Source organism: Pleurodeles waltl, chromosome 3_1, assembly GCF_031143425.1.
Source record: "Pleurodeles waltl isolate 20211129_DDA chromosome 3_1, aPleWal1.hap1.20221129, whole genome shotgun sequence".
Classification (NCBI taxonomy): domain Eukaryota; kingdom Metazoa; phylum Chordata; class Amphibia; order Caudata; family Salamandridae; genus Pleurodeles; species Pleurodeles waltl.
This window is the reverse complement of record NC_090440.1, coordinates 1,054,620,379-1,054,643,226: the sequence shown is the minus strand read 5'-3', so window position 1 is coordinate 1,054,643,226 and position 22,848 is coordinate 1,054,620,379. Positions and strand designations below refer to the sequence as shown.

General features: G+C 45.5%; 1 protein-coding gene across 1 annotated transcript in view; it reads left to right on the top strand.

Annotated features, from left to right (window-relative positions):
* The window catches only part of DDX18 (DEAD-box helicase 18), a 194,036-nt gene that overhangs the window by 104,110 nt on the left and 67,078 nt on the right, over positions 1-22,848 (top strand). The window contains exons 8-9 of the mRNA XM_069224345.1: positions 10,556-10,695; positions 21,583-21,744. Of these exons, the coding sequence (XP_069080446.1) occupies positions 10,556-10,695; positions 21,583-21,744 (302 nt within the window). The remainder of the gene's footprint in view (positions 1-10,555; positions 10,696-21,582; positions 21,745-22,848) is intronic.

Genomic DNA, 22,848 nt, shown 5'->3' with positions numbered 1-22,848 from the left:
ACAGCACCATAATGGCTACACTGAAAACTGGGAAGTTTGGTATCAAACTTCTCAGCACAATAAATGCACACTGATGCCAGTGTACATTTTATTGTAAAATACACCACAGAGGGCACCTTAGAGGTGCCCCCTGAAACTTAACCGACTGTCTGTGTAGGCTGACTAGTTCCAGCAGCCTGCCACACCAGAGACATGTTGCTGGCCCCATGGGGAGAGTGCCTTTGTCACTCTGAGGCCAGTAACAAAGCCTGCACTGGGTGGAGATGCTAACACCTCCCCCAGGCAGGAGCTGTAACACCTGGCGGTGAGCCTCAAAGGCTCACTCCTTTGTCACAGCCCAGCAGGGCACTCCAGCTTAGTGGAGTTGCCCGCCCCCTCCGGCCACGGCCCCCACTTTTGGCGGCAAGGCTGGAGGGAACAAAGAAAGCAACAAGGAGGAGTCACTGGCCAGTCAGGACAGCCCCTAAGGTGTCCTGAGCTGAGGTGACTCTGACTTTTAGAAATCCTCCATCTTGCAGATGGAGGATTCTCCCAATAGGGTTAGGATTGTGACCCCCTCCCCTTGGGAGGAGGCACAAAGAGGGTGTACCCACCCTCAGGGCTAGTAGCCATTGGCTACTAACCCCCCAGACCTAAACGCGCCCTTAAATTTAGTATTTAAGGGCTACCCTGAACCCTAGAAAATTAGATTCCTGCAACTACAAGAAGGACTGCCTAGCTGAAAACCCCTGCAGAGGAAGACCAGAAGACGACAACTGCCTTGGCTCCAGAAACTCACCGGCCTGTCTCCTGCCTTCCAAAGATCCTGCTCCAGCGACGCCTTCCAAAGGGACCAGCGACCTCGACATCCTCTGAGGACTGCCCCTGCTTCGAAAAGACAAGGAACTCCCGAGGACAGCGGACCTGCTCCAAGAAAAGCTGCAACTTTGTTTCCAGCAGCTTTAAAGAACCCTGCAAGCTCCCCGCAAGAAGCGTGAGACTTGCAACACTGCACCCAGCGACCCCGACTCGGCTGGTGGCGATCCAACACTTCAGGAGGGACCCCAGGACTACTCTAAGACTGTGAGTACAAAAACCTGTCCCCCCTGAGCCCCCACAGCGCCGCCTGCAGAGGGAATCCCGAGGCTTCCCCTGACCGCGACTCTTTGAATCCTAAGTCCCGACGCCTGGGAGAGACCCTGCACCCGCAGCCCCCAGGACCTGAAGGACCGGACTTTCACTGGAGGAGTGACCCCCAGGAGTCCCTCTCCCTCGACCAAGTGGAGGTTTCCCCGAGGAACCCCCCCCCTTGCCTGCCTGCAGCGCTGAAGAGATCCCTAGATCTCCCATTGACTTCCATTACAAACCCGACGCTTGTTTCTACACTGCACCCGGCCGCCCCCGCGCTGCTGAGGGTGAAATTTCTGTGTGGGCTTGTGTCCCCCCCGGTGCCCTACAAAACCCCCCTGGTCTGCCCTCCGAAGACGCGGGTACTTACCTGCAAGCAGACCGGAACCGGGGCACCCCCTTCTCTCCATTCTAGCCTATGTGTTTTGGGCACCACTTTGAACTCTGCACCTGACCGGCCCTGAGCTGCTGGTGTGGTAACTTTGGGGTTGCTCTGAACCCCCAACGGTGGGCTACCTTGGACCAAGAACTAAGCCCTGTAAGTGTCTTACTTACCTGGTTAACCTAACAAATACTTACCTCCCCTAGGAACTGTGAAAATTGCACTAAGTGTCCACTTTTAAAACAGCTATTTGTGAATAACTTGAAAAGTATACATGCAATTTTGATGATTTGAAGTTCCTAAAGTACTTACCTGCAATACCTTTCGAATGAGATATTACATGTAGAATTTGAACCTGTGGTTCTTAAAATAAACTAAGAAAAGATATTTTTCTATATAAAAACCTATTGGCTGGATTTGTCTCTGAGTGTGTGTACCTCATTTATTGTCTATGTGTATGTACAACAAATGCTTAACACTACTCCTTGGATAAGCCTACTGCTCGACCACACTACCACAAAATAGAGCATTAGTATTATCTATTTTTACCACTATTTTACCTCTAAGGGGAACCCTTGGACTCTGTGCATGCTATTCCTTACTTTGAAATAGCACATACAGAGCCAACTTCCTACACTTGGTATACAACACTACTAGACCTGTCAGTAGTGCCTCATGTCAAACTACCCAACAGACCAGATCTGTTAACACAGCTGTAAAGAAATGGCTCCCTGTTGCAGTTACCCCCCACTTTTTATTTGGAAGGGTAACATCAGTGGAATGTCAGTTGGAAATTACCGAGTGGAACAGCGAGGGGAGGGAAGAAGGGAATTTCCTTTTACGGACTAGGTGGTCTCACACACTATATAGTGTCATGCTTCATCATTTGACCACCTAGACCCACCCAGGTAGGACAGTGCCACCTGGGCGGACTCAACCTCACTGTTAAAGGAACAGGAGGGAGTGCGTAAATAAACTTGTTTCTGGAAAGATCGGGATCCAGCTAATCTACTGAAAAACTAAAAACACCTAAGCAGACACCTGTGAAGAGCAACAAATTTAATGGTGGTGTCTGTCTGGTGTAGTTAAAAAGGGGGGTTGGGACACCTCTGTGAGGACAAGGACTCACAGGGTCACCTAACTAATTACTAGCCAACATGTTTCTGCCCTCAAAAGTGAGCCAATGAAGGTCTCGGGGCATTCGTCAGGGCCTAGGATCCCTACGTCTCACGTTGGAGGAAAATACTCTATGGGGAAATCAAAGAGTGAGAAAATGAAAAAAGAATGATCTACATTACCCAAGGAATTACCTTGAGGCGGCCTATGGGGAGAAAAACAATTAATTAGCACTCTGGTGGCACACAGCATTGCAAAACCAACCAACTACACACGTGTCAAGGGGATGCATTCATGCACGAAACACATATGTTCAAAAAAGGTAAAATACATGCGTGGAGTGACTGAGTGGGTATATCTACACAAGTGGACAGTCCTATCACTGCAGGGAATTATAGTTCTTACCCTTTTCTTAGAGGCAGCTAGCCTCTGGTATCCAGGAGGGGGAGTGTCCCCTTATAGTAACACACTAAGGGATAGAGATGAACATAAAGACGAAGTGAGGAGAGGAACAGAAGTAGGCAGAATAGATACAGAGGGAGCAATAGGGGGGGGGAAAAAAGCAAGTTCCCAGTAGGAACCCACTATTGCTGGTAGAAAAATACTGGTTAAGAGAAAAACCGAAGTGACTATAGACAAAAAAAGTAAGATTAAAAGCAATAAGGGCTTATCTGTGTTGCCTGTGATCCGGTATGCCACTCACTACATCAAAAGGGGACGCTCGCCGTGCGCCTACTTCGTCCTCTCCTTGGACCGCTTGTGACAAGTGGCTGAGGGAGAACGGTCTATTTATGGCTGTAAGAAATTCCAGGTGCGCCCTGTTAGCGCGTAAGTTGGAGTTCAATTAATGTTAATCACCGCCGCGGGCCTCTTTGCGTTACTAGCCTCGATATGATTGCCGTAATGGCACAGACACACTGCTTACCAGCTTGTGTGTGCTAGTGAGAACAAAATGAGTAAGTCGACATGGCACTCCCCTCAGGGTGCCATGCCAGCCTCTCACTGCCTATGCAGTATAGGTAAGACACCCCTCTAGCAGGCCTTACAGCCCTAAGGCAGGGTGCACTATACCATAGGTGAGGGTACCAGTGCAGGAGCACTGTGCCCCTACAGTGTCTAAGCAAAACCTTAGACATTGTAAGTGCAGGGTAGCCATAAGAGTATATGGTCTGGGAGTCTGTTTTACACGAACTCCACAGCACCATAATGGCTACACTGAAAACTGGGAAGTTTGGTATCAAACTTCTCAGCACAATAAATGCACACTGATGCCAGTGTACATTTTATTGTAAAATACACCACAGAGGGCACCTTAGAGGTGCCCCCTGAAACTTAACCGACTATCTGTGTAGGCTGACTGGTTCCAGCAGCCTGCCACACTAGAGACATGTTGCTGGCCTCATGGGGAGAGTGCCTTTGTCACTCTGAGGCCAGTAACAAAGCCTGCACTGGGTGGAGATGCTAACACCTCGCCCAGGCAGGTGCTGTAACACCTGGCGGTGAGCCTCAAAGGCTCACCCCTTTGTCACAGTACCGCAGGACATTCCAGCTAGTGGAGTTGCCCGCCCCCCTCCGGCCCCGGCCCCCACTTTTGGCGGCAAGGCCGGAGAAAATAATGAGAATAACAAGGAGGAGTCACTGGCCAGTCAGGACAGCCCCTAAGGTGTCCTGAGCTGAGGTGACTCTAACTTTTAGAAATCCTCCATCTTGCAGATGGAGGATTCCCCCAATAGGATTAGGGATGTGACCCCCTCCCCTTGGGAGGAGGCACAAAGAGGGTGTACTCACCCTCAGGGCTAGTAGCCATTGGCTACTAACCCCCCAGACCTAAACACGCCCTTAAATTTAGTATTTAAGGGCTTCCCTGAACCTAAGAATTCAGATTCCTGCAACAACAAGAAGAAGGACTGCCTAGCTGAAAACCCCTGCAGAGGAAGACCAGAAGACAACAACTGCCTTGGCTCCAGAAACTCACCGGCCTGTCTCCTGCCTTCCAAAGAACTCTGCTCCAGCGACGCCTTCCAAAGGGACCAGCGACCTCTGAATCCTCTGAGGACTGCCCTGCTTCGACGACGACAAGAAACTCCCGAGGACAGCGGACCTGCTCCAAAAAGACTGCAACTTTATCCAAAGGAGCAGCTTTAAAGAACCCTGCAATCTCCCCCGCAAGAAGCGTGAGACTTGCAACACTGCACCCGGCGACCCCGACTCGGCTGGTGGAGAACCAACACCTCAGGGAGGACCCCCGGACTACTCTACGACTGTGAGTACCAAAACCTGTCCCCCCTGAGCCCCCACAGCGCCGCCTGCAGAGGGAATCCCGAGGCTTCCCCTGACCGCGACTCTCTGAAACCTAAGTCCCGACGCCTGGAAAAGACCCTGCACCCACAGCCCCCAGGACCTGAAGGACCGGACTTTCACTGCAGAAGTGACCCCCAGGAGTCCCTCTCCCTTGCCCAAGTGGAGGTTTCCCCGAGGAAGCCCCCCCTTGCCTGCCTGCAGCGCTGAAGAGATCCCTTGATCTCTCATTGACTTCCATTGCGAACCTGACGCTTGTCCTAACACTGCACCCGGCCGCCCCCGCGCCGCTGAGGGTGAAATTTCTGTGTGGGCTTGTGTCCCCCCCCCCCCCCGGTGCCCTACAAAACCCCCCTGGTCTGCCCTCCGAAGACGCGGGTACTTACCTGCTGGCAGACTGGAACCGGGGCACCCCCTTCTCTCCATTGAAGCCTATGCGTTTTGGGCACCACTTTGAACTCTGCACCTGACCGGCCCTGAGCTGCTGGTGTGGTAACTTTGGGGTTGCTCTGAACCCCCAACGGAGGGCTACCTTGGACCAAGAACTGAACCCTGTAAGTGTCGTACTTACCTGGTAAAACTAACAAAAACTTACCTTCCCCAGGAACTGTGAAAATTGCACTGTGTCCACTTTTAAAATAGCTATTTGTGAATAACTTGAAAAGTATACATGCAACTGAAATGATTCAAAGTTCCTAATGTACTTACCTGCAATACCTTTCAAACAAGATATTACATGTAAAATTTGAACCTGTGGTTCTTAAAATAAACTAAGAAAAGATATTTTTCTATACAAAACCTATTGGCTGGATTTGTCTCTGAGTGTGTGTACCTCATTTATTGTCTGTGTATGTACAACAAATGCTTAACACTACTCCTTGGATAAGCCTACTGCTCGACCACACTACCACAAAATAGAGCATTAGTATTATCTCTTTTTACCACTATTTTACTTCTAAGGGGAACCCTTGGACTGTGTGCATGCTATTCCTTACTTTGAAATAGCACATACAGAGCCAACTTCCTACAACAGCACAGACAACAGATCAGGCATCCAAACCCAGCATCGCTGAATCTAGCAATTTGGCTCCTGAAATCCTAGAATTTGGACACTTAAACCTCACACAAGAATGTATGGAGGTCATAAAACAAGCTAGAAGGCCATCCACTAGACACTGCTATGCAAGTAAATGGAAAAGATTTGTTTGCTACTGCCATAATAATCAAGTTCAACCATTACATGCATCTCCAACGGATGTAGTAGGATACTTACTACATTTGCAGAAATCAAATCTGGCCTTCTCTTCCATAAAGATACATCTCGCAGCAATATCTGCATACCTGCAGATTACTCATTCAACTTCACTGTTTAGAATACCTGTCATTAAAGCATTTATGGAAGGCCTAAAGAGAATTATACCACCAAGAACACCACCTGTTCCTTCATGGAACCTCAACATTGTCTTAACAAGACTCATGGGTCCACCTTTCGAACCCATGCAGTCTTGCGAAATACAATACCTAACGTGGAAAGTTGCATTTCTCATTGCCATTACGTCTCTAAGAAGAGTAAGTGAAATTCAGGCGTTTACTATACAGGAACCATTTATTCAAATACACAAAAATAAGGTAGTTCTAAGAACCAATCCAAAATTCTTACCAAAAGTTATCTCACCGTTCCACTTAAATCAAACAGTAGAACTACCAGTGTTCTTTCCACAGCCAGACTCAATAGCTGAAAGGGCACTACATACATTAGACATCAAAAGAGCACTAATGTACTACATTGACAGAACAAAACCAATTAGGAAAACAAAACAACTATTTATTGCATTTCAAAAACCTCATACAGGAAACCCAATATCAAAACAAGGTATAGCCAGATGGATAGTTAAGTGCATCCAAACCTGCTACCTTAAAGCAAAGAGAGAGCTTCCTATTACACCAAAGGCACACTCAACCGGGAAGAAAGGCGCTACCATGGCCTTCCTAGGAAATATTCCAATGAACGAAATATGTAAGGCAGCAACATGGTCTACGCCTCACACATTTACTAAGCACTACTGTGTAGACGTGCTATCTGCACAACAAGCCACAGTAGGTCAAGCTGTACTAAGAACTTTATTTCAAACTACTTTCACTCCTACAGGCTGAACCACCGCTTTTGGGGAGATAACTGCTTACTAGTCTATGCACAGCATGTGTATCTGCAGCTACACATGCCACCGAACGGAAAATGTCACTTACCCAGTGTACATCTGTTCGTGGCATTAGTCGCTGCAGATTCACATGCGCCCACCCGCCTCCCCGGGAGCCTGTAGCCGTTTGGAAGTAATCTCCAACATTTGTACATTTGTAAATATATTACCTTAACCTTTATTTTGTACATACTTATTCATTCCATTGCATGGGCACTATTACTAACATACACAACTCCTACCTCACCCTCTGCGGGGAATACAATCTAAGATGGAGTCGACGCCCATGCGCAATGGAAACAAAAGAGGAGGAGTCCCTCGGTCTCGTGACTCGAAGACTTCTTCGAAGAAAAACAACTTGTAACACTCCGACCCAACACCAGACGGCGGACTATGCACAGCATGTGAATCTGCAGCGACTAATGCCACGAACAGATGTACACTGGGTAAGTGACATTTTCCTTTCTTAGTTTTTTTTAAGAACCACAGGTTCAAATTTTACATGTAATACTTCAAATGAAAGGTATTGCAGGTAGGTACTTTAGGAACTGTGAATATTCAAAATAGCATACACAGTTTTCAAATAAATCACATATAGCTGTTTTAAAACTAGACAGTGCAATTTTCATAGTTCCTAGGGGGAGTAAGAGTTTGTTAGTTTTTGCAGGTAAGTAAACCACCTACGGGGTTCAAGTTTGGGTCCAAAGTAGCCCACCGTTGGGGGTTCAGAGTAACCCCAAAGTTACCACACCAGCAGCTCAGAGCCGGTCAGGTGCAGAGGTCAAAGTGGTGCCCAAAACGCATAGGCTTCAATGGAGAAAGGGGGTTCCCCGGTTCCAGCCTGCCAGCAGGTAAGTACCCGCGTCTTCGGAGGGCAGACCAGGGGGGTTTTGTAGGGCACCGGGGGGGGGGACACAAGTTAGCACAGAAAGTACACCCCCAGCAGCACAGGGGCGGCCGGGTGCAGTGGGCAAACACGCGTCGGCTTTGTAGTTGAAATAAGTGGGAGACCAAGGGGTCTCCTCAGCGATGCAGGCAAGGGGGGGGGGGGGGGACTCCTCGGGGTAGCCACCACCTGGACAAGGGAGAGGGCCTCCTGGGGGTCACTCCTGCACTGGAGTTCCGATCTTTCAGGTCCTGGGGGCTGCGGGTGCAGAGACTTTACCAGGCGTCGGGATCTGAGGAGCAGGCAGTCGTGGTCAGGGGGAGCCTCGGGATTCCCTCTGCAGGCGTTGCTGTGGGGGCTCAGGGGGGGCAACTCTGGTTACTCACGGACTTTCAGTCGCCGGGGAGTCCTCCCTGAAGTGATTTTTCTCCACAAGTCGAGCCGGGGGCGTTGGGTGCAGAGTAGCAAGTCTAACGCTTCCGGCGGGAAACACAAGTTATTTTAAAGTTGCTCCTTTGTAACAAAGTTGTAATCTCGGGTGAACAGAGCCGCTGTCCTCGGGAGTTCTTGGTCCTTCTAGAGCAGGGCAGTCCTCTGAGGATTCAGAGGTCGCTGGGGAAAGCGTCGCTGGAGCAGTGTCTTTAGAAGGGGGGGAGACAGGCCGGTAGAGCTGGGGCCAAAGCAGTTGGTGTCTCCGTCTTCTCTGCAGGGTTTTTCAGCTCAGCAGTTCTCTTCTTCGGTTGCAGGAATCTGAGCTCCTAGGTTCTGGGGAGCCCTTAAATACTAAATTTAAGGGCGTGTTTAGGTCTGGGGGGGTTAGTAGCCAATGGCTACTAGCCCTGATGGTGGTTACACCCTCTTTGTGCCTCCTCCCAAGGGGAGGAGGGTCACATTCCTATCCCTACTGGCCAGTGACTCCTCCTTGTTTTTCTCATTATCTCCTCCGGCCTTGCCGCCAAAAGTGGGGCCGTGGCCGGAGGGGGCGGGCAACTCCACTAGCTGGAGTGCCCTGTGGTGCTGTAACAAAGGGGGTGAGCCTGCAGCTCCACCCAGTACAGGCTCTGTTACTAGCCACAGAGTGACAAAGGCACTCTCCCCATGTGGCCAGCAACATGTCTTTAGTGTGGCAGGCTGCTAAAACCAGTCAGCCTACACGGATAGTCTGTTAAGGTTTCAAGGGGCACCTCTAAGGTACCCTCTGGGGTGTGTTACAATAAAATGTACACTGGCATCAGTGTGCATTTATTGTGCTGAGAAGTTTGATACCAAACTTCCCAGTTTTCAGTGTAGCCATTATGGTGCTGTGGAGTTCGTGCATGACAGACTCCCAGACCATGTTGACTTAGTCTTTTTATCCCCACTAGCCCACACAAGCTGGCAAGCAATGTGTCTGTGCTGAGTGAGGGGTCCCCAGGGTGGCATAAGATATGCTGCAGTCCTTAGAGACCTTCCCTGGCATCAGGGCCCTTGGTACCAGGGGGTACCAGTTACAAGGGACTTACCTGGATGCCAGGGTCTGCCAATTGTGGATACAAAAGTACAGGTTAGGGAAAGAACACTGGTGCTGGGGCCTGGTTAGCAGGCCTCAGCACACTTTCAAATCAAAACATAGCATCAGCACAGGCAAAAGGTCAGGGGGTAACCATGCCAAGGAGGCATTTCCTTACACCCACTTTCAGACCAACTCAGACACTCACGCATTCACTCGCAGATCCACTATGAAACGGGCCCTGTGGCCAACCTGCGCTGCACACAGCCAGTGGTCGTGACTGGTGCTGGATTGGTTGGTTTTAAGGGCTTTGCTGCAAAATCTGGCTGCAGGCTATGCCTTGTGACCACCCCCTCTGTGTACAGACTTCGACTGTGTGCAGCAGGGTTTGGAATAGCATTTAGTAATTTAATATTGCTTTACGTTAAAAAAAAAAAAACATAGAAATTCACCAAAAAAACAAAGGTTACAGGGAGGTTATAATTAAATTCTGAATTTACTTGTACAAAACTATAGAAATTCAGCAGTTATAGTTAGAGTTCTTTCAAGTAACTATATCTCTCCCCCTAAGGTAACTATAACTTACACCTTTAACACGCACAGCTAATTTCTCCACATATTATATAATTGATGAGATCTTGTTTGGCATCTTTGATATCAATGCAACATTTGCAATAAAATTATTGATAAGAAAACTGTGCATGGCAAGGTTGTGAGTTCTAGTTACATTAGGGGGCGTGTTGTAGTTTCTTGACAGAACCCTAACTAGAACTGCTGAATTTCTGTGGTTTTGTACGAGTACATTCAAGACCTAATTATAACCTCCTGTAACCTTTTTTGCGTGCATCATGTAGTCTAATCTGAGGAAGACTTTTTATTCTTTACTTGCAACTCAAGGATCTTTTTTTATATTTTAATTGTTTATGCTGTTGGTAATGAGTTTATGTACAGAACTTGGTTTGTCTTAGTGAAAATGGCTGTGTTTGAGTGATTACAGTGTCTTATTTGAGTGATTACGGTTACATTAGCATGCTCCTAAATTGCATATTTTTGAATGTTTCTTTTTTTCTTTTCTTTAGAACGAAGACAGACTATGCTCTTTTCTGCTACACAAACACGTAAAGTAGAAGACTTGGCTAAAATTTCACTTAAAAAGGAGCCTTTGTATGTCGGTGTTGATGATAACAAGGATACTGCAACAGTGGACGGTCTTGAGCAGGTAATGTGTTAGTTAGCAAAGTTATTAGTGTATTGAATGCAGATGAACTTGTTAAAGATTAGTTACGCACCTTATGTTTGCTTGTTTTAAGCATAGTGCATTGTGTAGGAGACCAGACATTCTTCCTGCCTTATACTCTTATTCACTCTAAGGATCGCATTTATGCAACAATAATATCTTGTATCATAGCCTTTAATTAGCATCTCACATTTTCCTGATTTAGATGATATTATCCTACCAGTGCAATGCACTATATAATACCAATTTCCCAGATATGGAATCTATCATTGCTTGTTTGTATTTTTTTCATTTTTCAGTTGATTTAACCCCGTCCCCCATTTGCTACATTCAGACCTTGTACAGGCTATAGTATTATATATTATCATGATAAAAAATGCTTCTGAAAAGAAATTGCAGCAACACTGTACAATTTGCAAACGTAATTTAAGGTTCGATGGCATCTGTCGCTGTAGATACGCATGTTCTGCAATAGCTCGCCATCTGGTGTTGGGCCGGAGTGTTACAAGTTGTTTTTCTTCGAAGAAGTCTTTCGAGTCACGGGACCGAGTGACTCCTCCTTTTGTCTCCATTGCGCATGGGCGTCGACTCCATCTTCGATTTGTTTTTTTTCCGCCATCGGGTTCGGACGTGTTCCTGTCGCTCCGAGTTTCGGAACGGAAAATTAGCTAATTTCGGAAGATTTTCGTCGGTATTGTTGCGTTCGGGATCGGCGTACTTACATTCAACACCGCATCGAAGATCGAAGAGCTCCGGTGCCCTTCGGGGTAGTTTTTCGATCCTCCGTCGGGGCCTGGTCGGCCCGACCGCGTGCTGAAGAACGCCGATGGAACGGACCCCGTTTCGTTTCTGCCCCAAATGCCACAATAAATACCCCTACACAGACCAACACTTGGTCTGCAACCTGTGCCTGTCACCTGAGCACAGCGAAGACACCTGCGAGGCCTGTCGTGCGTTCCGGTCCCGAAAAACACTCCGAGACCGTCGAGCCAGAAGACTTCAGATGGCGTCCGCACCGACAGCCCAACGGGAGTTCGAGGAACAGGAAGAGGAAGGTACCTTCTCGATCCAAGACTCAGACTCCGAAGGATTCGACGATACACAAACCGTGAGTAAGACGTCGAAAACCACACAGAGAAACATTTACAAAGCCCAGGGGACGCCACTGCCACCAGGCCATGGCTCGACCCATAAATTCGGTGACCGACCGTCGGCACCGAAAAAGGCCCAAACAGTGCCGAGATCGTCCGACTCCGGTCGAGACACCGGCACGCAGCCTTCTCGGGACCGAGAAAGTGCTGGAGACAAGCCTCGACACCGAGATGCCGGTGTGGATACGGCTCGACGCCGAGACAGCGGCACCGAAACAGATCGACGCCGAGAGGTTTCGACTCCGAAAAGGAAAAAAGTCACCTCGGAGCCGAAAAAACACGCAGACAAAGTTTCGATGCCGAAACAAACTGCAAGCGACCCAGCTTCAGGCTCTTATACAGAAGAGCACTCGCTAACCTCCCAAATGCAGAAGCATAGGTTTGAGGAAGAGCTACAAGCAACTGATGTGGACCATACGCAAAAGCGTATCTTCATTCAGCAGGGGACAGGAAAAATAAGCACCCTTCCCCCCCATTAGGAGAAAGAGGAGGTTGGAGTTCCAGACGGAACAAACACCACAACCAAAAGTGGTGAAAAGAGTTACACCACCACCCTCTCCTCCGCCCGTGATTGACGTTTCACCAGCACAAACTCCATCACACTCCCCAGCTCACACCACCATGAGCCAGGGTGACCAAGATCAGGACGCATGGGACCTATACGACGCCCCAGTGTCAGATAACAGCCCGGAGGCATACCCTACAAAGCCATCTCCACCAGAAGACAGCACCGCGTACTCTCAGGTGGTGGCTAGAGCAGCACAATATCACAATGTAAGCCTCCACTCAGAACAGGTCGAGGATGATTTCTTGTTCAACACACTCTCCTCCACCCACAGCTCATACCAAAGCCTGCCTATGCTCCCTGGTATGCTCCGGCACGCAAAAGACATATTTAAGGAGCCGGTCAAAAGTAGGGCAATCACACCAAGAGTGGAAAAAAAGTATAAGCCGCCTCCTACGGACCCGGTTTTCATCACTACACAGCTGCCACCAGACTCTGTTGTTGTAGGAGCAGCTAGGAAAAGGGCCAACTCCCACACATCTGGAGATGCACCACCCCCAGATAAAGAAAGCCGCAAGTTCGATGCAGCTGGTAAGAGAGTCGCAGCACAAGCTGCAAACCAGTGGCGCATCGCGAACTCCCAGGCACTACTTGCGCGCTACGACAGAGCCCACTGGGACGAGATGCAACATCTCATTGAACATCTGCCCAAGGACTTACAGAATAGGGCAAAGCAAGTGGTCGAGGAAGGACAGACCATTTCCAACAACCAGATCCGCTCCTCCATGGACGCTGCAGATACAGCTGCACGGACAATTAATACATCTGTAACTATCAGAAGGCATGCATGGCTCCGAACGTCTGGATTTAAACCAGAGATTCAACAAGCAGTTCTCAATATGCCTTTTAATGAAAAAGAACTGTTCGGTCCAGAAGTGGACACAGCGATTGAGAAACTCAAAAAAGATACGGACACTGCCAAAGCCATGGGCGCACTCTACTCCCCGCAGAGCAGAGGGAATTACAGCACATTCCGTAAAACGCCCTTTCGAGGGGGGTTTCGAGGTCAAAGCACACAAGCCAGCACCTCACAAGCCACACCGTCCAGTTACCAGGGACAGTATAGAGGAGGTTTTCGGGGACAATATAGAGGAGGGCAATTCCCTAGAAATAGAGGAAGATTTCAAAGCCCCAAAGCCCCTACTACTAAACAGTGACTCACAGGTCACTCACCCCCTCCACACAACACCAGTGGGGGGAAGAATAGGTCATTATTACAAAGCATGGGAGGAAATCACTACAGACACTTGGGTTCTAGCAATTATCCAACATGGTTATTGCATAGAATTTCTACAATTCCCTCCAAACATACCACCAAAAGCACAAAATTTAACAACACACCATTCCAATCTCCTGGAGATAGAAGTGCAGGCACTATTGCAAAAGAATGCAATCGAATTAGTGCCAAACACACAAATAAACACAGGAGTTTACTCACTACTTTCTGATACCAAAGAAGGACAAAACACTGAGACCAATCCTAGACCTCAGAGTAGTGAACACTTTCATCAAATCAGACCACTTCCACATGGTCACACTACAAGAAGTATTGCCATTGCTAAAACTGCACGACTACATGGCAACTTTAGACCTCAAGGATGCTTATTTCCATATACCAATACACCCATTGCACAGGAAATACCTAAGGTTTGTATTCAAAGGAATACATTACCAATTCAAGGTACTGCCTTTCGGATTAACAACCGCACCAAGAGTCTTTACCAAATGTCTAGCGGTAGTCGCAGCACACATAAGAAGGCAGCAGATACATGTGTTCCCATATCTAGACGACTGGCTAATCAAGGCCCATTCGTTAATAGAGTGCTCAAATCACACAAATATCATACAAACCCTCTTCAAACTAGGGTTCACCGTCAATTTCACAAAATCCAAAATTCTGCCACGCAAGGTACAACAATACCTGGGAGCCATAATAGACACATCAAAAGGAGTATCCACAAAGAATTCAAAATTTCAACACCATCATACAACGCATGTATCCAACACAAAAGATACAAGCAAAGATGGTATTACAACTCCTAGGCATGATGTCATCATGCATAGCCATTGTCCCAAACGCAAGACTGCACATGAGGCCCTTACAACAATGCCTAGCATCACAGTGGTCTCAAGCACAGGGTCACCTTCTAGATCTGGTGTTAATAGACCGCCAAACTTACCTCTCGCTTCTGTGGTGGAACAACATAAATTTAAACAAGGGGCGGCCTTTCCAAGACCCAGTGCCACAATACGTAATAACAACAGATGCTTCCATGACAGGGTGGGGAGCACACCTCGATCAACACAGCATACAAGGACAATGGAACGTACATCAAACAAAACTGCATATCAATCACCTAGAACTTCTAGCAGTTTTTCAAGCACTAAAAGCTTTCCAACCAATAATAGTTCACAAATACATTCTCGTCAAAACAGACAACATGACAACAATGTATTATCTAAACAAGCAGGGGGGGACGCACTCCACGCAGTTAAGCCTGCTAGCACAAAAAATTTGGCATTGGGCAATTCACAACCAAATTCGCCTAATTGCACAGTTTATACCAGGGATACAAAATCAACTCGCAGACAATCTCTCTCGAGATCACCAACAGGTCCACGAATGGGAAATTCACCCCCAAATTCTGAACACTTATTTCAAACTCTGGGGAACACCTCAGATAGACTTGTTTGCGACAAGGGAGAACGCAAAATGCCAAAACTTCGCATCCAGATACCCACACAAACAATCCCAAGGCAATGCCCTATGGATGAACTGGTCAGGGATATTTGCTTACGCTTTTCCTCCTCTCCCTCTCCTTCCTTACCTGGTAAACAAACTCAGTCAAAGCAAACTCAAACTCATATTAATAGCACCAACTTGGGCAAGGCAACCCTGGTACACAACGCTGCTAGACCTATCAGTGGTAGCCTGCATCAAATTGCCCAACAGGCCAGATCTGTTGACACAGCACAACCAAAAGATCAGACACCCAGATCCAGCATCGCTGAATCTAGCAATCTGGCTCCTGAAATCCTAGAATTCGGGCACTTACAACTTACCCAAGAATGTATGGAAGTCATAAAACAAGCAAGAAGGCCATCCACCAGGCACTGCTATGCAAGTAAATGGAAGAGGTTTGTTTGCTACTGCCATATTAATCAAATACAACCATTACACACAACTCCAGAACATGTAGTGGGTTACTTGCTTCACTTACAAAAATCTAACCTAGCTTTCTCTTCCATTAAGATTCACCTTGCAGCAATATCTGCATACCTGCAAACTACCTATTCAACTTCCCTATATAAAATACCAGTCATTAAAGCATTCATGGAGGGCCTTAGGAGAATTATACCACCAAGAACACTACCTGTTCCTTCATGGAACCTAAATGTTGTCCTAACTAGACTTATGGGTCCACCTTTTGAACCCATGCACTCCTGCGACATACAGTTCCTAACCTGGAAGGTGGCATTTCTCATCGCCATTACTTCCCTAAGAAGAGTAAGCGAGATTCAGGCGTTTACTATACAGGAACCTTTTATACAACTACACAAAAATAAAGTCGTCCTAAGGACCAATCCTAAATTTTTGCCAAAGGTTATTTCACCGTTCCATCTAAATCAAACAGTGGAACTTCCAGTGTTCTTTCCACAGCCAGATACCGTAGCTGAAAGGGCACTACATACATTAGATGTCAAAAGAGCATTAATGTATTACATTGACAGAACAAAAAACATCAGAAAGACTAAACAACTCTTTATTGCATTTCAAAAACCTCACGCAGGAAACCCAATTTCAAAACAAGGTATAGCCAGATGGATAGTTAAATGCATCCAAATCTGCTACCTTAAAGCTAAACGACAGCTGCCCATTACACCAAGGGCACACTCAACCAGAAAGAAAGGTGCTACCATGGCCTTTCTAGGAAACATCCCAATGCAAGAAATATGTAAGGCAGCCACATGGTCTACGCCTCACACATTCACCAAGCACTACTGTGTAGACGTGTTATCCGCACAACAAGCCACAGTAGGTCAATCCGTATTAAGGACATTATTTCAGACTACTTCCACTCCTACAGGCTGATCCACCGCTTTTGGGGAAATAACTGCTTACTAGTCTATGCAGAACATGCGTATCTACAGCGACAGATGCCATCGAACTGAAAATGTCACTTACCCAGTGTACATCTGTTCGTGGCATCAGTCGCAGTAGATTCGCATGTGCCCACCCGCCTCCCCGGGAGCCTGTAGCAGTTTGGAAGTTACCTTCAATTATTTATATATGTATCATCTCAACCTTAAATAGGTGCATACTTAGTCACTCCATTGCATGGGCACTATTACTACAATTCAACTCCTACCTCACCCTCTGCGGGGGAAAAACAATCGAAGATGGAGTCGACGCCCATGCGCAATGGAGACAAAAGGAGGAGTCACTCGGTCCCGTGACTCGAAAGACTTCTTCGAAGAAAAACAACTTGTAACACTCCGGCCCAACACCAGATGGCGAGCTATTGCAGAACATGCGAATCTACTGCGACTGATGCCACGAACAGATGTACACTGGGTAAGTGACATTTTCATTATATAATGGAGTGATGAAAAGTGAATATCCAAGTACTGGAGTAAACGTTCAGCTTGTTTTACTTTCTGTGAAGGTTTTTCTTTTTATACTCAGTTTTTCCTTGCTCAAATGAGCAGTTAATGTTAATTCTAGATAGTATGGGTTTTGTGAAGAGACTATCGCTAGAATTTTATAATTTCAAGTCCCGATATCTCCTGGTTCCACTGCTTGCAAAACAACCATGTATATAGTATGGCCAAGCTAGGTTAACAGCCGGCACAATTCAGTTGCATTTCTTAGTTCCTCCAAAGGCATAAAATACTTAAAATGGTTTATCTTAGTGCTCACCTTTGCTGATGAAAATGTACTGAATATGTTAGGGCGGCAAAAAGCCCCACAGTCAACCAGTGTTCACATGGTGTTGCCAAAGTGTATCGCTGTGAAAGAGTAGTGTATAGTATAAATGATCAGGAGAACATTGTTGGAGTCCTTTTTTGGGATACACTTTGCAAGTTGAATGTTTTCTTTTCATCTTTTTATATTTAGTCTTCCTTCTCTTGATTTTTCCATTCCGTTTACTATGAAGCAGTAGCCTCTGTTTGACTGTAGTGAAACTCTTGTAGATTGAGTGATGTTAAACTAAAAAATGACTTTCAACCCGGTGAACAGTGAGTTTCTGCTTTGGGTCCTGTGGGCAGAGTCTCCTAGTCCACCAAGTTAACTTGTTCACATATTTGAGTTATACTAATTTTAGAATGGAATGGGTGGTTGGAAGGGAAGTTTTTTTCAGACATCCATCAGTGATGCCCACTTGCCATTCACTTTATCCAGTATGTTACTTTTACTAGACAGACCTACCAATACAGGATCGAAGCCCTGCCTAGAAAAGGGGCTTACATCGTAACAAAATAGGAGGGTGGGGTTCCAAAATATGGAAAGGTGGCAGCGGTAAAACCGTAAGAGAGAACAGTTACAGCAAGAGAAAAGAGACCGGTTGACTGGAGGCGAAGGACTTGGGAAACTCTTTGCTGGACTACGATGGGGATGGATAAGGTTTGTCATGCGGAAATTAAAGTGTGGTACTGAGAGGGGCTGGTGCCACGTTGGTTACAAGGTCCGTGAATGCAGTTTGGAGAGCAAGGTTTGGTAAGACGAAGAAGTGAGTCAAGTCTGGGAGTCTGGTACCCTGGTAAACACATTATAAGGTGTTGTTTAAAGAGATTTTGTAGGTCTGTTCTGAACTCAAGGGGATATTTACCCCTGTCTGGAGTGGAATGGAAAAGGAAAGCCAAGCACGGTGGTTCCCAAACTTTCTGTAACTACAACCCACTTTTTAAAACTACAGTCTTTTGCAATCCACCTATCCTTAATAGACATGAGGCAGGGTGAGTGCAACTAAAGCATTGTGTGGTAGAGCATTTTCATTTACAAACACCACATTTTCCTTTGCAATGGCTAGCAAATTTGCACAGGCATACAGTTTTACTGATAAAACTATATGGCGCTCGAATGATAATGTGTGGAATTCTTGGAAGGTATAGGTTTGATCGGTCTATTGCTAAATATAACACCACAGACTGCTGTATGTAGGAAGCAAGTAACATTTGGTTTGTTAAAGAAAACTAAAACAGACGTTCCGGCGGGAAAGCCAAAAATCCAGCATTATTAAGTACTTGTGTTTGCTCCACGGAGTTCTCCACTGATTATTTGTGGAATACTAATAGGAGGTGGGCGCACTTCCTATTCAGCGCTAAGGCTGATATAATAAAATATTCTTGATACTTCCCGCTCGTCCATCAGCACAAGTTTGATTTGAAAATATGCCTGTGGAATAATGTCAGCACAAACCATGATGCACTTTTTATTTTTATTTTTATTTTTTTTATGGCCACTTTACATTATACACAAAGTTTTCTTTTGCCTCACGCGAAACCTAGAAAGACAAGAACTTGTATGCAAGCCTTCTGTATTCTACGATCTTTAGTAGATAATGAAACTTGTCCCTGCATAACTATTTTCCTCCATGCTGCAGTGCATTCTAAGAGATTGGTGTTTGTGGACTGCATTTCGATTGTGTTTTAAGATAAGCCTTTTATTGTGGTATACAGGCTTAGTCCTATTAAGAATATTGCTGTGATTACTGATTTAATAGGAACTGTTAGTATTATTATGTGCCCTAAAATGTTGTTGTTACACCTGTATATTTTATAGTTATTTGTTAGCTTTACTTCATAGCTGAATAAAGCTGGAGATCAGGTTCTGTGACTATCGCTTGTGCGTCAATAAGTAAAGTGTCTTAATTATTTTGATCCGATTAAAATCACACTTGGAAATAACAAAAGTGCTTCATTTTTGCTTTCCTAACTGATGATTACATACCGTTGGTATACAGGTATTTACAATTTGATGTGTGTTTAAACAAAAAATATATATATTATATCTATCCTACAGCGTTTCCTTTCACGTTCCCTACACTCCAGCAAGATTATCACATAATTCACTTCAAATATTCCTCTCAAAGTACAGTCGGAGACACAAAAGTAAACCCCAGTCCATGTTAAGAGTAAGCAGCACTTTGGCAGAACTTAAAGCCTGATATTTGACATCTATTTTGAAAGCACCAGCAAATGTGACAAGATAAACACTTAATTTTAAGGCATCTGTATTTATTGCTCGGACTTTCCCGACCCACCAAAAATCATCTCGCGTCCACTGGCCTAGCATCTAGTCTTTTACTTTGTGCATTACTTAGATTTCAAGCTGCCACTGTTGTTGCAGTGCACCTTTTGTAGGACCCCGTAATGCTGCAGTGCATGTATGTATCTATTAGGTGTGGGTAGTAGGAATTGCATGTCGACGGTCAAATACAAGAGTTGCATTTTCTTAACTTGACTGGTATCTTATTTGAAGTGGTCTGCCTTTCTATAAATGACATCAACCCAGCCCATGGTATGCCAGTCTCTTGTTCCCGCAAGTTATGTTGAACAACTCTTTAAAGCCTCTTCCTTTATTGTAGTATACAAGTGAGAAAGGCAGTTTGTTGTACCATCAGTCCTTTCCTGAAATGCGCTGCCATTCGACATCTGGTCATTCTGTTACTGACTTCAAGTGCTAACTCGATACACTCCTGTTCCAGTAGGCACAAATAGGTCACTAGGTACAAGACTCCAAACTAAAGAGTGCGCACTCTGCAAGTGTAGTCTGAGTTTCAGCCACTTAATGTAGATCTCTAAATACACAAGTTTCAAATCTACTAGAGAAAATAAGTTATTTTTAATGCACATTAACACAAATGTATCACCTTTATTTAGACTTGGATGGTGGTACTTCTCTACCGAAACCTTATCCCAGCAATCACCGTGCCTTGCTCTTGCCACCGCAATAATTTCTCTCAGTTACTGGGAGTGGCTGGGCTGTGTCACAGCAGTAGACATGGGCACCACTGATATCCACATCCAATGCTGCAAGGTGGATCTTGTACCTGGCAGAAACTGCAGAGCCCTGGTTAATCTCCGAGATTTAACCCCCTCCCCCCCACCACTCTTGTTACTAACCGGTGGAAGGAACTTTGCGGTAGTAGGCAGCAAATAATTGGCTAGCAGTCACGTTCCAGAACATCTAAAAGATCTCTATAAGCACATCTCGCAGTGGCACCCCTTGCATTTAGATTGTGTCCCCGTCCTTTTAGGGGCAGAATTTGAATTAATGGCACAAGGTGACAAAGGATAGTTTTATTATCTGGCGACTGCCTTTTGTATTGATGTACGCGCTCAAAACGTGTCTCTTATGTATTAATAAGGAAGCCTCTGTTAGAAATCTTAATTAAAGCTTCTTTGTTCAGCAAACCACTTTCAACATCCTTGTATGTCAAAATGCTAGGCTTCGTAGAGGCACATCTCGAAATTAATTGATAATATATATGAGTGAAAATGTGCTCATCTGCAGTGTCTAATGGTGCTCTCTCCACTCAAGGTGGATAGGAAGGTCTCTCTCGGAGCTGGACGTATCACCTTGTCTCGCTAAGCTAAATGTGTTGGACACTCCAGGCTTCCCGCTTTGCATCTCTTCCTAAGATCCAGACAGAATGCCTTGAGTAAACAAACACTGTTGATGTACATCCAAAGGATGAGAGAAAATACAAGCAGTGCTTTCCACTTTTCGTTTCGAGCCTGAAAAAATACCATGATCGGTGGATCTGAAGCCTGTTTAGAACGGCATGTTGGTATCAAAAATGTGAAATTGTAGTTGTGAGAACCTAGCATAGTTTAACATTTTCTATACTATATGTTCACTTTAATTTGGATCAGATATTACAGACCCAAAAGAAATGTTTTGCAAAACAATTTAGAATCTGCTTTTATCCAGGGAAAGCTGTGTTGGTATCATTTGGATGGAGAAAAATATATAAATTCACTATAACTGTTTTAACCCCGTACTTTTAATCAAAAGATGTAATTGGTAACTGTGGCCGCATTGTTCGATTTGTAACCATTTCATTTTATCTTTAGTACGTTGTAGTGTTGTGCACATAAAATAATTTTAGAAATGTAATGTGATAATTGTGTATTTATGCTTTATAGGGATATGTTGTATGTCCATCCGAGAAAAGGTTCCTTTTGCTCTTCACCTTTCTTAAGAAGAACCGCAAGAAGAAACTTATGGTGTTTTTCTCTTCCTGCATGTCTGTGAAATACCATTATGAGCTTCTCAACTATATTGACTTGCCAGTCATGGCAATCCATGTAAGTAGCGCACCTGTTAGTTAGCGGTCTTAGTAACCCATTTTATGTGCATTCACAAATTGGTGGGGGTTGGTTTGCATTGTTTAATATGAAAGAACCTGTGTCTTGAAAGATCTTACAACACTCCTTTGGGGCCTATTTTGAACTGTCTGATGCTAAAAGCTCTGGACACTGTATGCATGGTTGGGGGAGTTTAGCATAAACCATTCATACAGTTAATTGTTAGGTTTTTAAAAACCTCAGGCCTGGAGGCTGATTTAATGTTAAGGTCATGTAAACAATTAAAATAAGACATTTTTAGCGTCTCTGAGATACTTCTCCGGAATCGCTTCTGCTTTATTTGGTTTGATGAACAAATAATTTGGACCCTTGGCACACTTTAAAATGAATCTTCTTACCTAGGTGACGACTTTCTTTATAGTACTTTTGTTGGTAAGATGCATTTTGAGCTTCAGCTGCTCTGCTTCATAATTATAGATTACTACTTTGTTAAAATTGTATCCTGGGCTCAACCTTCAGTTGCACCAGGGACCTCAAAGGTTTCCACCAAGATAACCTTTTTCTTGTCTCTTTGTCCAGAGACTTTCACAGAGGAGAGGAGGTGGTTTGCCTTCAGGAGGCCAGACAAGCCCTAAAGTAATATTCTGATGAAGAGCAGAGATGTTATAAATGTCTTTTTCTCATATGGTAGCAATTCAGTGGGTGGCTGTTTACTCGGTAAAGAGTGTCTTGTATGTAATCCATGTAAATCCTGTTCGAGAAGGTAAGCATGGAAGGAAGTGTTGTGTTTTTTTGCTTTTTTGCTTCACAGGAGCATCTCTTTCAATAAGATCCATTGGTGATCCTGATGGAGGACTTAATTGCCTCTTGTAAGCCTGAATCCCTAAATGCGTCTTCAAAGCTCAGTGCTTCGCACGGCCTACACTTACTTAAAGCAAGACTTGAGCTTGTGCCTCTCGGTTGGTAAAGGCATTCTGCTCTGGTGCCTTTCAGACTCCGGAGAGGAGGTACCTCTGGCAAGGAGAAGCAAGCACTTTGGAACACCCTGCAAGCAGCCATGAGACTTGAACCCTATGTGGGGAATTTTCAAAGTCATGATAATTT